At 45.2% G+C, this 13,476-nt stretch overlaps 1 protein-coding gene and 1 pseudogene across 3 annotated transcripts in view; both read right to left on the bottom strand.

Annotated features, from left to right (window-relative positions):
- Positions 1–13,476, bottom strand: part of LOC149355633 (uncharacterized) — a 430,506-nt pseudogene that overhangs the window by 133,160 nt on the left and 283,870 nt on the right.
- LOC149355641 (uncharacterized) overlaps positions 1–13,476 on the bottom strand; it is a 31,556-nt gene that overhangs the window by 3,298 nt on the left and 14,782 nt on the right. For 2 of the 3 annotated variants that reach the window (XM_089583967.1, XM_089583966.1), the window contains exons 3-4: positions 7,476–7,547; positions 3,376–3,492 (exon numbers count right to left, since the gene is read on the bottom strand). In XM_089583967.1, coding sequence (XP_089440093.1) covers positions 3,376–3,492; positions 7,476–7,547 — 189 coding nt within the window. The remainder of the gene's footprint in view (positions 1–3,375; positions 3,493–7,475; positions 7,548–13,476) is intronic. The other variant, XM_089583968.1, reaches the window with a different exon arrangement.

Here is a 13,476-nt window from a genome sequence, read left to right as displayed (position 1 = left end):
AACAGCGCGCTCAATGACGCGTCCATACCTGACAGGCAGCCTGATGATCATGTAAGATGCAGAGCACCGCCTCACAAAGAAAGAGAGAACGTTTAAAAAAAATGTTTTCGTCCGCTTTCCGTCGTATAGCACAACCCAGACGGTACTCTCCCCCACAGACGCACAGCAGGCGCGAAGGCTAGCCGGCAGGGGAGAGTAGGAAAGGAGGACAAGAGAGGGTTTTGGACGGTTGGATCGGCCCTACTCGGCAGGCATTGTAAAAATAAAGGAGGAGCTGGCTGGGCTGAGGGTGTGACCAGCTTTTTTTCTAGTGCTTGCAGAATTCTGTCATCACTTGCACTGCCTTAAACACGGATGCAACTTGGCAACACATCCAGCCCATCTACAGCAATGGCATAAGTAGCCGAAACCTTTCTCGTCGTCTTTAGATGCTTCGCCCCCTGGCACCTATAAACTGCAGAGAAGTCACCACCACGGCTGACTGATGCTGCGCTCCTCAGACCCAGCCACTCGTATATGTAAGCGCATTGCTGCAGTCCTTAGATGCCTCACTTCCTTACCCCTAGGCACTCCAAAGAAGCCGCTGTGTTTGTTTCTCCCCTTCATGCCACATTCCCACAAGAACGGCTTACTCGTACGTTAGCACACACTTTTTTTTTTTGAAGCTTTGCCCCTTTGCACCTAGGTACTGCAGAGGACACACCACAGAGGGTGAATAATGCTGCATTCCAGCTCTTCATTTCACGCGCTCCCAAGTCCTGCCCATTTGTATGTTTGCACATGCACGGTTGGCCACTAAATGTGTTATATGACCAGAATCTGCAGAAATTCTAAACATAATAGTCAGGAAAACAAGTTATCCAGATGGGAAATTTTCAATGCCCGCAATTTGGGGCTTATAAAGCAGGAATGTATCAAGGTTTTACAGTACCTAGGAGGATAAGAATGGTTTGAAATGGATCTGGTAGGTGCACCTAGCCAATTCTTTAACAGCATCACCACAGTGTAAAAAAAAATGGCTGCACAACGGCTCTGTGGCAAAGCACAGCGATAAAACAGGCTGAAAACGGCACAGATTTTTTTGTCCATATGTGTATTCTTGCCTGTTTCACTGCCTCACTTTGTCAAAAGCTGCTGTCCGGCCATTTATTCAACAGCAGGGTGATACTGTTAAAGAACTGGCCAAGTTTACTCTGTGATCACAAATAGCAGCTTACCAGTATCCCTCAAGAGAAAGCTAGTATATAGCGGTTGTATCTTGCCAGTACCCACCTATGGGGCAGAAACTCGGAGGCTAACAAAAAGGCTTGAAATTAAATTGAGGACAGTGCAGTGAGCATATGGGAATGAAAATGACAGGGGTAACGTTAAGAGACAGGAATAGAGCACAGCAGACCGGTGAATATATGTGCAAGTTAACACATTTACAGTAGCAGCGATTTTCAGAGCCCTGACTTCTGAGCCCCGAAATTTCCTTCAATGCAGCTTCAAACTGCAGTGAGGCATTGGTGAAGCCAGCTTTAAGCTGCCAACCGATGGCAATAGGGATCTTGCATGTGTGCTCTTTGCAGCTCTTTGAAACTTGCGAGCTGTTCCACGACTTCATCATGTGACTTGAGTATTTGTGGCCACAAAGCTTTCATTCATGACGTGACCCACCCATGACGCAGAGCACATGTCAGTGACATCCCAGAGAAAATAAAGAGGTGGAAATGGGCAGGGTAAGCAATGTAGGGCACAGATAACCAATGGTCCCTCGGGGTAATGGAGTGGATTCAAAGAGAAGGCAAATGTAGAGGGGTTGTCAGAGTGCCAGGTCGGCGGATGATATTGTCACAGGCCAGCCACGGACCTGGCTCGAGCTACCTGCGCGCTAAGCCGTGACGAGGACGAAGTGGTCGCGTTCGCGTGAGGCGCGCTCGAGCTGGCTCTGTGGCAATATTACCAAGTTTGCGGGGAGAAGGCGGCAGCAGCTGGCACGGGACAGGGTTAAGTGGAGGTGAATGAGAGAAACCTTTGTTCTTCAGTGGGTATAGCTGAGCTGATGATGACAATGACAGTGATAATGAGTCAGCTGTGCAACTGATGCTGCTTGCCTTCAGCATGACTATAAGTGAGTTTGTGGGAGATGCTTTAAATGCAGTTAAGTGCCAGTTCACCCACAGGACAATGACCTCTCTTTTTCAGAGAAAACCTAATTCTGTTGATTGCCTTTGTAAATACTTTGTGAGCAATGAACAGTAAGCTGAGTGCTTCAAGCCTTAAACATTCTTTCTGATAGATTGGTAATTAACATTAGCGTTCTTCCATGTTTCCATTATGCTCAATTGAGACCATGAGGCATTGCATGCAAAGGGTGGAAGGTTTTTCTAGCACAGTGCCTGCACCTTCCTTTGATAGCCATATTTATAGGCCAAAAAAACAAGATGCTGCAAAGTGAGATGCTGTTAGGAACAAGCAGCCTCGTATCAGTCAAGGTCCCGGCAGCCACACCTCTTCCCTCACATCCTTCTACCTTCTATTCTGTCTGCGCCATAGAGTAGGGTAATGTTTCTTCCTAGGTTATACGAAGCTTGACCTAATTTGGATTAAAAAGGCCTACAATGGCAGCGTTAAGGTCAACCACAAGGATCAAGTGATTATTCAAGATAACATCCGCAATGACATAACACAAGTGGCATCACTTAGCGGGCTAATGATATAAAACTGATATAAACTGATATATATATATAACTGATATAAACTGATATAAATGATATAAACTTTGATGATAACTTTCACGTAAGCCTCAGGGGAGTAATGGGGCCTACATCCAAAGTCTTTTGGTACATAGATCCCCACAGTCATGTCCCTCATTGTGACGGGCGCTGATATCAACTTGTGACCCAAGTGTGTGTTGGTAAGCAAGTTGACACACTTCGGCTCGTATGATATGTTAACGTATCCACAACAACTTAGCAAATTCCGATCGTTCTGCCTATTTTGTCAGAACGTGTTTGAAATTTGACACCCCCCTTGCACAATGACCTACGGGCCTGTAAGGTATTTCAAACAAATAAATACACTTGACATTTACCCAAAATCATGTGCACAACAAATGGTATCTTGTACGTCACATCTGTTACAAAAGCCCACTACTACTGCAAGCATCATAGCCGTCAGTGCCAGTAGCTCTTGAGAGATTTGAAATGTATTAAATATCTCAATAAAGGCGTTACAACTGATGCTGGAAGCACCACCATATCCAACTCTGCTCTCACATGCTCTCAAAGTGTGCTGCCAGGACCCGTTTAAGCGAGCACTACTTCAAGTGCAGGCCTACCAGTTCACTGCACACACAGGTTCTAATATGAGCTGAATTGACAAACCACTTACATCTCCCTGTTGCCCCTGCTGTCTTGGGTGCACCACCTCGGTGCCGGCAAATATCCCACCAGGGCCTGGAGGAACGACGGCATCGGCAAGCTTCTCAGTCTGCACCATGGGCTTTGGCTGACAAAGGCAAAAGATCCAGAGAGTGTGTGGTTGTTTGCAGAACTGCTCAGATTTTCAATCATAGATACACACTTTTACCGTGTTAGCTGTACATGGGAACGTGAGTCACAATCTTGTCATCTGCATTACTAAGTGGCATGACCTATTTCGACCAGTGGCAGGCACATAGCAACCTTAACACATGCAAATGAAAGCAGCTGCTGAGCAACCTTTAAGCCATAACACAGACTGATGTTTGAGTGATGGATAATGAAAACAGTCAAGCGAGTCGAAAAACACTATTATAGCTGGCGCAATCCAATAAAGATCTCGAATCATACAACAATTTGCGAGTGTGCAAAGCCAAATCACCAAGGCTCACGAGGCAACTGACAGACGGTGGTTGCAATCTAGATTGCTATTGACGTTAAAGCTACCGCAGCAGAAAGTCACCCTGTTAGCAATGCTTAGGACATTTCTTTAGGACGTATGCTTTAGGAGTTTTCTCGTGCAAGCAGTACAAGGTGTTCTGTGTACTCTGTAGCCGACAAGTAGCAGATGGGTCATCATTCCACTCTAAACGTCCCAGACGGCGTGTTCGGCCATCTCTGATTTGTTCAAAAACATTCGTGGAAAGTTACCGCGATGTGCATAATCTAAGGCTAAAATATTTTTGCCGAAAATAATTTATTCGTGAGGTGAGGTCAGTCTGAACATTTTCAAAAGGTGTAAAACCAGGCACTGCTCAATATCGACAAAAAAACAAAATTTTTTAGAAAACATTCCACAAACTTTAATGACATTTGCACAGATTCTGGCTTTCGAGACAATTCAAATCATGTATTTTTGGGCAGTATAAATTTTTTAGAATTTAAAAATGTTAAATTTATACTATTTTAACATTAAAAAAAAAATATCAACTTCCACTGGGAAATTATGGGATGGCCATCTCGCTTCCCCAGATGTCTATTACCTATTATAATGTAACTGAATACATCAAAGTGAAAGAAAGCACTGAAGTTGCGGGAAAGTGCGTTTTTAACCAAAAACACCCATTTATTTCACCCTGAGGTGGTCCAAGTAAAAATAAAAATGATGGCAGGTTGAGTAGAACAGTTTATTGCCTTTCATTTCTGAAGTTTTAATCAAGATGATTTTTGTTTAAAACAAGAAAAAAGTTTTGAAGTTGAGCTCTCGTGCTCCAAGTTGCATTGTGTCTTAACGCTTCTTCACTGCACAGCATGGCACTTGGCATGAAACATTTCTGCAACTTCAGTACTTTATTTTACTTTGACGTATCCAGTTTCATCAGCTGTAACATTTTTTATGGGGGATAGACATCTAGGGAAGCATGATGGCCACACCTTAATTTCCAAGTGGGAATTGATATTTTTTTTTAATGTTCAAATACCATAAATTTAACATCATACCCAAATTCTAAAAAAAATATTCATACTGCCCAAAAATGCATGATCTGAGTCATATCAAAAGCCAGAATTTGTGCAAATGTCAGTCAACTTTGCGTAGTGTTATCTAAAAATTTGGACTTTTTATCGATTATTGAGCAGTGCCTGGTTTTACACCTTTAGAAAATGTTCCGACTGAGCTCACCTCATGAATAAAGTATTTTCGGCAAAAATATTTTAGGCTTCGATTCTGCACATTGCAGTAACTTTCCATGAATTTTTTTTTAACAAATCTGAAGATGACCGAACATGCCGTCTGGGATGTTTGGAGTGAAATGACCTAAATGGCTCTGATGCCATGCTCGTTTTAAGTGACTGGCATTGAAATGACCGCATTTCTCGTGCTAGATGATCATGGTAGCAACATGCAACACGAAGGAGGAATAATATTGAAGACAGAAGGCGAGTGGTGTTATTTTTAATAAGTGGGTGACTGTAACGTTTGTGATGACTCGCTGTGGTTTGTTTCTTTTTGTTTTGCTTAGGTGGGCTCTGCATCGTAGTCAGCCCGTGACAGCATCAGACACACCTCCGCTTACATATAATCGAAAGGGTGAGAAAAAGAAAGAAGAAGAAAGTACCATGCCCGCACCGCCAGCTGGCATAGTAGCAACCAGCTTTGTGGTCGTCAGTCAGCCAATGCCTTTGCATGTCAGTCAATCTCTGACAGTCACCTCATTGCTCAAAGTTATCAGGCAAATCTTCTGCTGTAATTAATGGACAATGAGACACTTTTCTGGTAGAATGGCGACAGCCTGAACCACGTGCACAAACTATCAAAGGTCATGCGCGACAATCCGATTAACAGCCTCCTAAAACCAAAGTCCAATCATTTTGTTGTTACCTCTCCAGAAGAATCTGCTGACTCAGTGACAGTCAACATGCGTCACTTTGCACAACACAACAAAAAGGGCGAAGTCAAGTTCCTCCTCAATGTTGGAATCAACAAGTTTCACGACCGCAGCCATGAGATGTGCCACTTCAAACAAATGCACAGCGTTCAGTACAACTAGCACAATCCCAAGCACATGTCACAGCGCGTTAAAAACAATAACACATGGCCGCAGGAAGTAAATGCTTCCGTGCTTTTGCTCCTGATATGGCCGTTGCACCAGCTGCATCAAGAGTGCTGGTGTCAGCCTACACTCGCACTGCAAAAGCCGCCGTTGCACTGGCACAACTCTTTTGTGAACTAGCGCAGAAAGTGCAACCAAATCGAGGAGACCCTTTATCGCCAGCATCGCCAAACATCTTAACTTGATGTCTTGAGACAAATGCAGCTTGTTCTGCACACTACGACCTACCCCACAACTACCTTGAGGAACTCATGCATAGATTTAGTTTTAACTAGATCATGCCGTCTACAAGAGATTTAGCACATGAGTAAGCATTTATCAAATCATGAAACAATAATCATCACCCTTTAATAAATGAGTGAAGTATGTGCAGTCTTGGTGCAGTACCTTCGTTAGATCTTGTGGGCCGTGTCAGTGCTAAGATAGCAAACACAAAAAATTACCAATCACCCAAGATGATGAAGACTGTAGCATTAGTTGTACACTTTTATCATGGTTGCACTTTTACCATTTACCATGACAGGCAACAGTAAAGCATACTGTTCCCACCAAAATCTGCATTAGCTTGGGTGACTGTGTGGAAATTTTTTGTCACTAGTCAGTAAAAAGTTGATTCAGACACAGCCCAAAGTATTATACAAGGGTAAATAAGGTAACACAACATCTTGTATTTTCTCCGCATGGGAAGCGGTCACACCCGACAATACACCCAGAACATGTCAGCTCAGTATGTGGAAGTTAACATCCCAAAGCTGCACCTGGGCTATGACAGACATCGTAGTGGAGGGCTCTGGATTATTTTGCATCGCCTGGGATGTTTTTAACATGCATCGATATCGTACAACACATAGACAGTTATATTTTGAGCCCATCGAAATGCAGCTACTGCGGCCGGCATCCGATCTCGCGACTTTGGGCTCAGACAGACAAGCGCTACAGCCACCGAGCTACCACACTGGGCTGTCTCTAACAAGTTCACTGCTGCCAATCTGTGGTTTCTAATCACGACCAGAAATATGCTGCTAGAAAAGCATGCTAGCAAGCCTTGTTTCACAAGAAAACTTGTTCAGGGACACACTATGCCATCAAGTTTGTATGCAGCAAACAAAAACTGTATGGTGAGGTCAGGTAATCAGAAACCACTAAGTGATGGTCATGATGAATTTTTATGGCGCAAGGGCACCTGCAGCCACAGAGCACCATAACCCAAGGCTTTTTCTTCTACTCAAGGTGGGGTCAAAGACCCCTTTCCCAAGCATTTCCCCCTGAATAAGCCGGGCACCAGGCCAGGGGAAAGCCATGTACCCATTGTATGACCGGTCGGCACCCGGCGGCACTGGGGATCGAACCCCGCATCTCACGCATGCAAAGCGGATGCTCAAACAACTATTCCACCGCTGCGGTAGAAACCACCAAGCGGTCAACATGGACATTAAACAAAGGTACAGCTGCCACCTACCAGTGTTTGGGCCCCAGATGATGAGCTGCTCCACGATGGCACGTTCTCACCAGGGCATGATGGCTCTCTGCGCTACATGAGAACAGTGCATAGCAGCAACATCGCAATTGGTGAGAATGCCTTTCTGGTGCTGCTGCATTGATATTACCCAGCTGCTACCAGCCAGAAATGGCCGCTTTAACCCTTTTACGTTCAGGGTCATGAATTCACGATAAACCAAATGTCCACTGTCTACCCATTTACACATGGAGCTTGTGTACAACTTCTTGTGCCAGTATGCTCCCAGCAGTTGGCATTTTCTGGTGAAAACGTAAGCTGCAACTGTGAGGAAGCTATGCGAAGGAAAAGGGAGTGCAAATGTATGGCTGCAAGCCATCAGCTACTCCAAGTCTCATTTTGTGAACAGTAATAAGAGAGTTGGTCAAATGTTTTAGGAGAATCCCCCAAGGTGGAGTAGATTTCTAGAATACTATATAATGGGAAAACTTTTGTTACATAAAAATTTTTTACTCTCCCTGGGCCCCCCACAACTACCTTTCTGGTTATCAGACCCTTGAAATACTATTTAGCAAACAAGTTAATTATTTGTTTTTTTCCTGAATTTGTGATAATGAGCATTTGTGTCATTTTGAACATGTTCAAAGAAATGCATTGAGACTCAATTACCCAAGGTTGCATAGAGTGTACCATAAGCTGTTAACAACCAGCGCACTCAACGAAAACATGCGCCTTTCTACACAGATATGTTCACAACTGCTGCACGAAGCACAAACCCCTTTGAGCTCGCACACCACATCGGCCTTGTGTTGCTAGAACAGTGTTGCTAGAACCAATAGTTCTAGCAACACTAGTACACGAGACGTCACGAATCACTTGCGCAGCCAATGCATGCGCAAATCGCCTTGACGTCACCAGATGGCGCCACGTATCCGGCAGCTACGCGCGCGCCTGCAGCATCAGGATCAATTAGCGCCTGCTCACCTGCGGTAGGCGGGGCTCCCGGTATTCCGCTAACGGTAACAAGGTACACGGTATGTTAAAGTTGTCTATTTGCTAGAACTTCGTTGACGACTTTGAGAATGGGATCCATCGTAACGCTGGCAAAACGCCGGTGCAAACGTAAACAAAGCGACGGTAGCGACGGCCGCAATAGCCGATAGATGCCTTCAACGTGCGGCCGGCGGTAGCTTTCTTTTCGGCTGCTGCCAGGCCGCATTGCTTGCAGCCAGAAATCACGGAGTCTGCGTTACGTCATGTGCACGTCATGTTTCACGTCACTTAGTCCTGTGTCGTCATAAGAGAATCCCAATTAAGTTTGAATCAGAGCGGCGGGAAAAACTTTTTCAACTTTGAATCCAAATTTCTTAGAAATTAATGACTCTTTCGCTGCCAGCCAAGTGGCAACAAAGCCATAAAATGCCGAACTATCGGATTCTGCTGTAAAAAAAAAATATTAATAGAGCTCTCCTGACTGTCCCTTTAAACACTATTTTCTTGCCTGGTTCTTGTCTTCCGAGCGTGAAGGAGAAGTAGTGGAATGACGATGAGGCTAGGTCATCTTTTCGTGCAGCAAAGAAAAGGTACAGCGTGAGAGGAACGACTAAGAAAGACGTATGCTGCAGTGCGCATGAGAAGCGCTGTTAAAAGTCAACTGCACCAAGCACCACGAATAAAAGCCCATTCAGGCTTAACTTGCTACAATACGAAACAGTTCATAACAGACTCCGTCGAAAAAGCAGTACCATACCTTTTGGAGGCGCTAATGCGAACCAACCGAACACCGTCGAGAGCTCACCAGATAGTAGCCTAGCCCTCGCTCCGGTTTTGTCTCAACATAATTCGGTAAAATGGTCCCTGCAAAGTCAGCTGCCTGGTGAATGTTTCAACCTATTCTTTCTTATATTTATCCCCCATTGATAGCATAACTTGGCCTTGAGCGCGGAAACGTGCATCACAGTAAAGAGCGGTGTTGGCGACGGCAGCGATGGGACGACACAGAGCTGAGCAGACGAGGTTCCATACTTGCTGTGTGTAGCGACGCCCTGTCGTCTGCTAGTGTCGCCCCATTGCGATGCAATGGGCCCTTATTTTTGAAACGTGTTTCCCGAAGACTTCGCTGGTCTCCTCGCTCAGTTGACGGCGCAACAGGTAGGCATTGTAATGTAAAAAGACGAGAACGGCGAAAAAACGAAATGCTAGCGGGAAAACAAAACTGGAACTGAAAAACCGTGCTGAGGTCCGATTTCATACACTGCCAAAGGCGTACTTCCGGGACAAGGCCGCTTACTTCCGGTGGCTTAACTTTCGGGCGCCCGATGGCGGTTATATCAACGTTGCTAGAACCAACTCAGTTTCACAGCTCGCCATACCGCCCAGCGGAGGAGAGTGTCCCAAGCGGCGGTCACGAGAACTAACGGCGCTGCAGTCGAGTCTTGCTCCCTGCCGGGCGCGTCGTCTGCTACACGCAACGCGGAAGCGTGGTGCGGCCGGCACATATGAGGTTTTGGCGAGCTGCATTCGCGCTCTACATGGCTGCAGTAAAATAATACTTCCATTACGGCAGCTTTTGCTTCGAAGCTGCGCGTTGTCTTGGAGAACACGTTTGTGTGATGCGAAATTAGGCTGCTAATATTGTGAAAAAATTGCAAAAACGCTGAAATGACTCTCCGTGGAGTCATCGTTGGGATACCTGCTATTGCATCCCGGTGCAAAGCAGGTCAACATGAAGAGGCCCGATGTCACAAAATACTAACGAAAAATTCAGGGGCCACTTTGACGATCTAAAGTGCACGAGGCGAAAGCCTTTCCATGCAACTTTGGCCGCACTGCCGTTGGCACACACGAGGCGGCTATGGGGCGACTTGGTTTGGCTACTCATGATTGATTGAGTCATGACTAATTAGTCATGACTCAATTAGTCTCAATTAGGTGACTAATTAGTCATGACCCATGAGTAACTAGTCATGATTGATTAATTACAAACTAGTCATGTCTGGTTATTGACTGGCTAGTCATGACAAACCAGTCATGACTAACCAGTCATAACTACTAATGGCTGGTTAATGACTAACCAGTCATGACTGCTTAACAACTAACCAGTCATGACTAATTAGTAATTGGTCATGGTTAGTCATGATTAACCACTCATGACTAACCATGACTAACGGCTAACCAGTCATGACTAGTCATGACTGGTTAATTACTAACTAGTCATGACTAACCATTCATGACTAATTGGGTCATGACTTGACCCATGACTTACTAGTCATGATTGGTTATTGACTAACTAGTCATGTCTGGTTAATGACTAGCTAGTCATGACTAACCAGTGGTGACAAACCAGTCATGATTGGTTAATGAAGAACTAGTCATGTCTGGTTAATGACTAGCTAGTCATGACTAATGTCTCATTAGTCATGGCTAACCAGTCATGACTGACCATGACTAACGACTAACCAGTCATGACTAGTAATGACTGGTTAATGAATAACTAGTCATGGCTAACCAATCATGACTAACTAGTCATGAGTGATTAATGACTAACCAGTCATGACTGGTTAGTTAGTCATTAACCAATCATGGCTAACTCGTCATGAGTTGTTAATCATTAGTTCAAAATGCCAAATGAGTAGTTAGTGACTTCAAATGTCAAAGGCACTGGTTTGATTCTCAGCCTCGACAGTTTTTTTTTAAGTAGTGACGCCGAAACGCGGACACATCTGCAGACACGGCTGCTAATGACAGTATGAGGCATTAAAGGATTTCGCCTTAAAATTATCTGAGAAGCAGACGACACAAAACGGCTGTCGCGAGCGCTCTTAAAGGGCGCAGCAGGGCCAGCGAGCCGCACCCAGCGGCGACGAGGGAGCAAGACTCGATCGCAGCGCCACTAGTTCGCGCGACCGCCACTTGGGACAGCTCTCCGGGCAGAGCTGTGAAACTGAGTTGGTTCTAGTAACGTTGGGTTATATTAACTCTATGCCCGATGGCGTATTTCCATTTCAGCGTACGTAGCCGCATTCGGCCGCTAGTTGCGCTGATTGTCTGCAACGTCAGCAAAAAGCGATTGAAGGATTGGTGGCTGAAAAGCAGAGATGTGGCATAAGGTTAGAATTGTAGGAAACCGTAGGTAAAGATGATGGCGAATCTTAATGAGAATTGCCAACACAGTAAACAAAAAAAATAGTAAAGAAAGAAAAGCTGAGCAAGGTGGCAATTGCCACCACCCGGTTTCAAAGGGGGCGCTCCTATCCATCCATCCATCCATTCATCCATCGTCACATCCGGCGTTGTCATGACAACATTGAGACGCCAACTGTTCGCGCTTTGCTTGCAAATGGCCGTTCGCGTAGTCAGCCGCTCAGGCGCCTTCGGCTACTTCGTGCTCTCTGGCTGGCACGACTGCCTCAGTAGCGCGTTCCTTATCGTTTACAAGGAGATAGCGGGAGTACAGTAAGTGTATTACTAACATGTTCAACGCCGTTCGCGTCGTCCGCCGCTCAGGCCACTTCGGCTACTTCGTGATCTCTGGCTGGCACGACTGCCTCTGCGACGCGTTCCTTTTCGTTTACAAGGAGATAGCGCGAGCAAAGTAAGTGCATTAATAACACGTTCAACGACGAGGACCGCACGACTGTCAAGGATCGGAGTTTGCATGCTTGGTGCCACGAAGGAAGAGTGCTGTGCTGGGATCGCACAAGAACACTTATCCAAACACGTAGATAAGTCTACAAGAAAAGTAACCGCACATAATGATAAAGGTCGAGTGGTCTATTATTTACTTCACCTCAACCGTTGCGAAACTGGGAAATCGTTCTTTAATCCCATCCTTAACCTTGCTAATCCCTTGGAGTTTATTTAAGGCAGTCACTGTGAATGCTGTTGTTGACTGAACATAGTTGTACTTGTCTTGGGCTCATCGAACTTTCCATTCGTGGTGGCACTGTCCAAGTGCACGTTCGTTTGGTTCCAATAGGTTTCCTGCTTTACTGAAATTCTGGCTGGTCAGCTTTATCTATCCTCCTCCTGTGGCATTCTTTTTCTCAACAGCCTTTGCCTTTACTCTCGCGTATGGTGCTTTAAGCGTGCGTAATGCCTGGAGAGGTGGCCATAAAAGCAATGGAAGATTCAGCTATCTTTGGACGAGTCAGTACTGTGCGGCTTGTAAAACAATGCCTGTCTCAGCCCAAACCACTCAGTGTAGTTGGCTTATTCTTAGGATGAATGGAATAAGCAGGAGTCAACATTAGACACGAGCATCTTGAAAAGGAAAATTTATCACACAGTTTGAATGTGCCATTTGTTAGTAGGCATTATTATCCAGGGGCGTGCCTTGGGACATGCACTAAGATGGTTGTTACTTTCTAACTTGAACATGTGTCTGGCATATTGTGGATAAATGCAAGCTGTTGAGCAGGTTCAGAGAGCTGCCACAATTGCTACTCTTCGCACATATGTACAATAATGTGGACTTCCCTCCTGCGTGGCACTTTACAGAGCTGAACTGTAACCAGAGAGCATGCTCCTGTGTTCAGGTTGGCAGTGGATAACCCTGTACAGCAGATAGTTGTGTATAGGTGGGTGCACAGGAAGTGCAATTTGTATTTAAATTTTCAACGACGCTACTGTCTGGTGGGACATCACAACTGCCAATTTTTACAGATGCACAGAAAGCCAGCCACTGCTTGTACGTGTATACATGCCTTCACGGATTCTCAAACTGTCTTCTATAAAACCACGAAGTTCTTACTGGGTTACCTCAAGTGTCTATATCCAAGCATGCGTGAACCTAGAGCTTTGCTTTACTCACCTTACTTTCGAACTAGTCGCAATAACTGCTTTATAGGTTCTCACTATATGGCCAGTCATCATTCAATGAATTTGAGTATTCTAACAGGCTCTCTCGCATCTTCATTTCCTGTATGCATACGTGTGTGCAGCACGAAGGGTATAAACTAAGATGCATGGCATTCCTCGGCACCTCAAGGAAGCTTTTGTAGTT

The sequence above is a fragment of the Amblyomma mixtum genome, chromosome 3 (genome assembly GCF_055824585.1).
Source record: "Amblyomma mixtum isolate Tamu chromosome 3, ASM5582458v1, whole genome shotgun sequence".
In the NCBI taxonomy this organism is placed as follows: domain Eukaryota; kingdom Metazoa; phylum Arthropoda; class Arachnida; order Ixodida; family Ixodidae; genus Amblyomma; species Amblyomma mixtum.
Note: the sequence above shows the minus strand (reverse complement) of the source record. Positions and strands in the feature narration are given on the sequence as shown.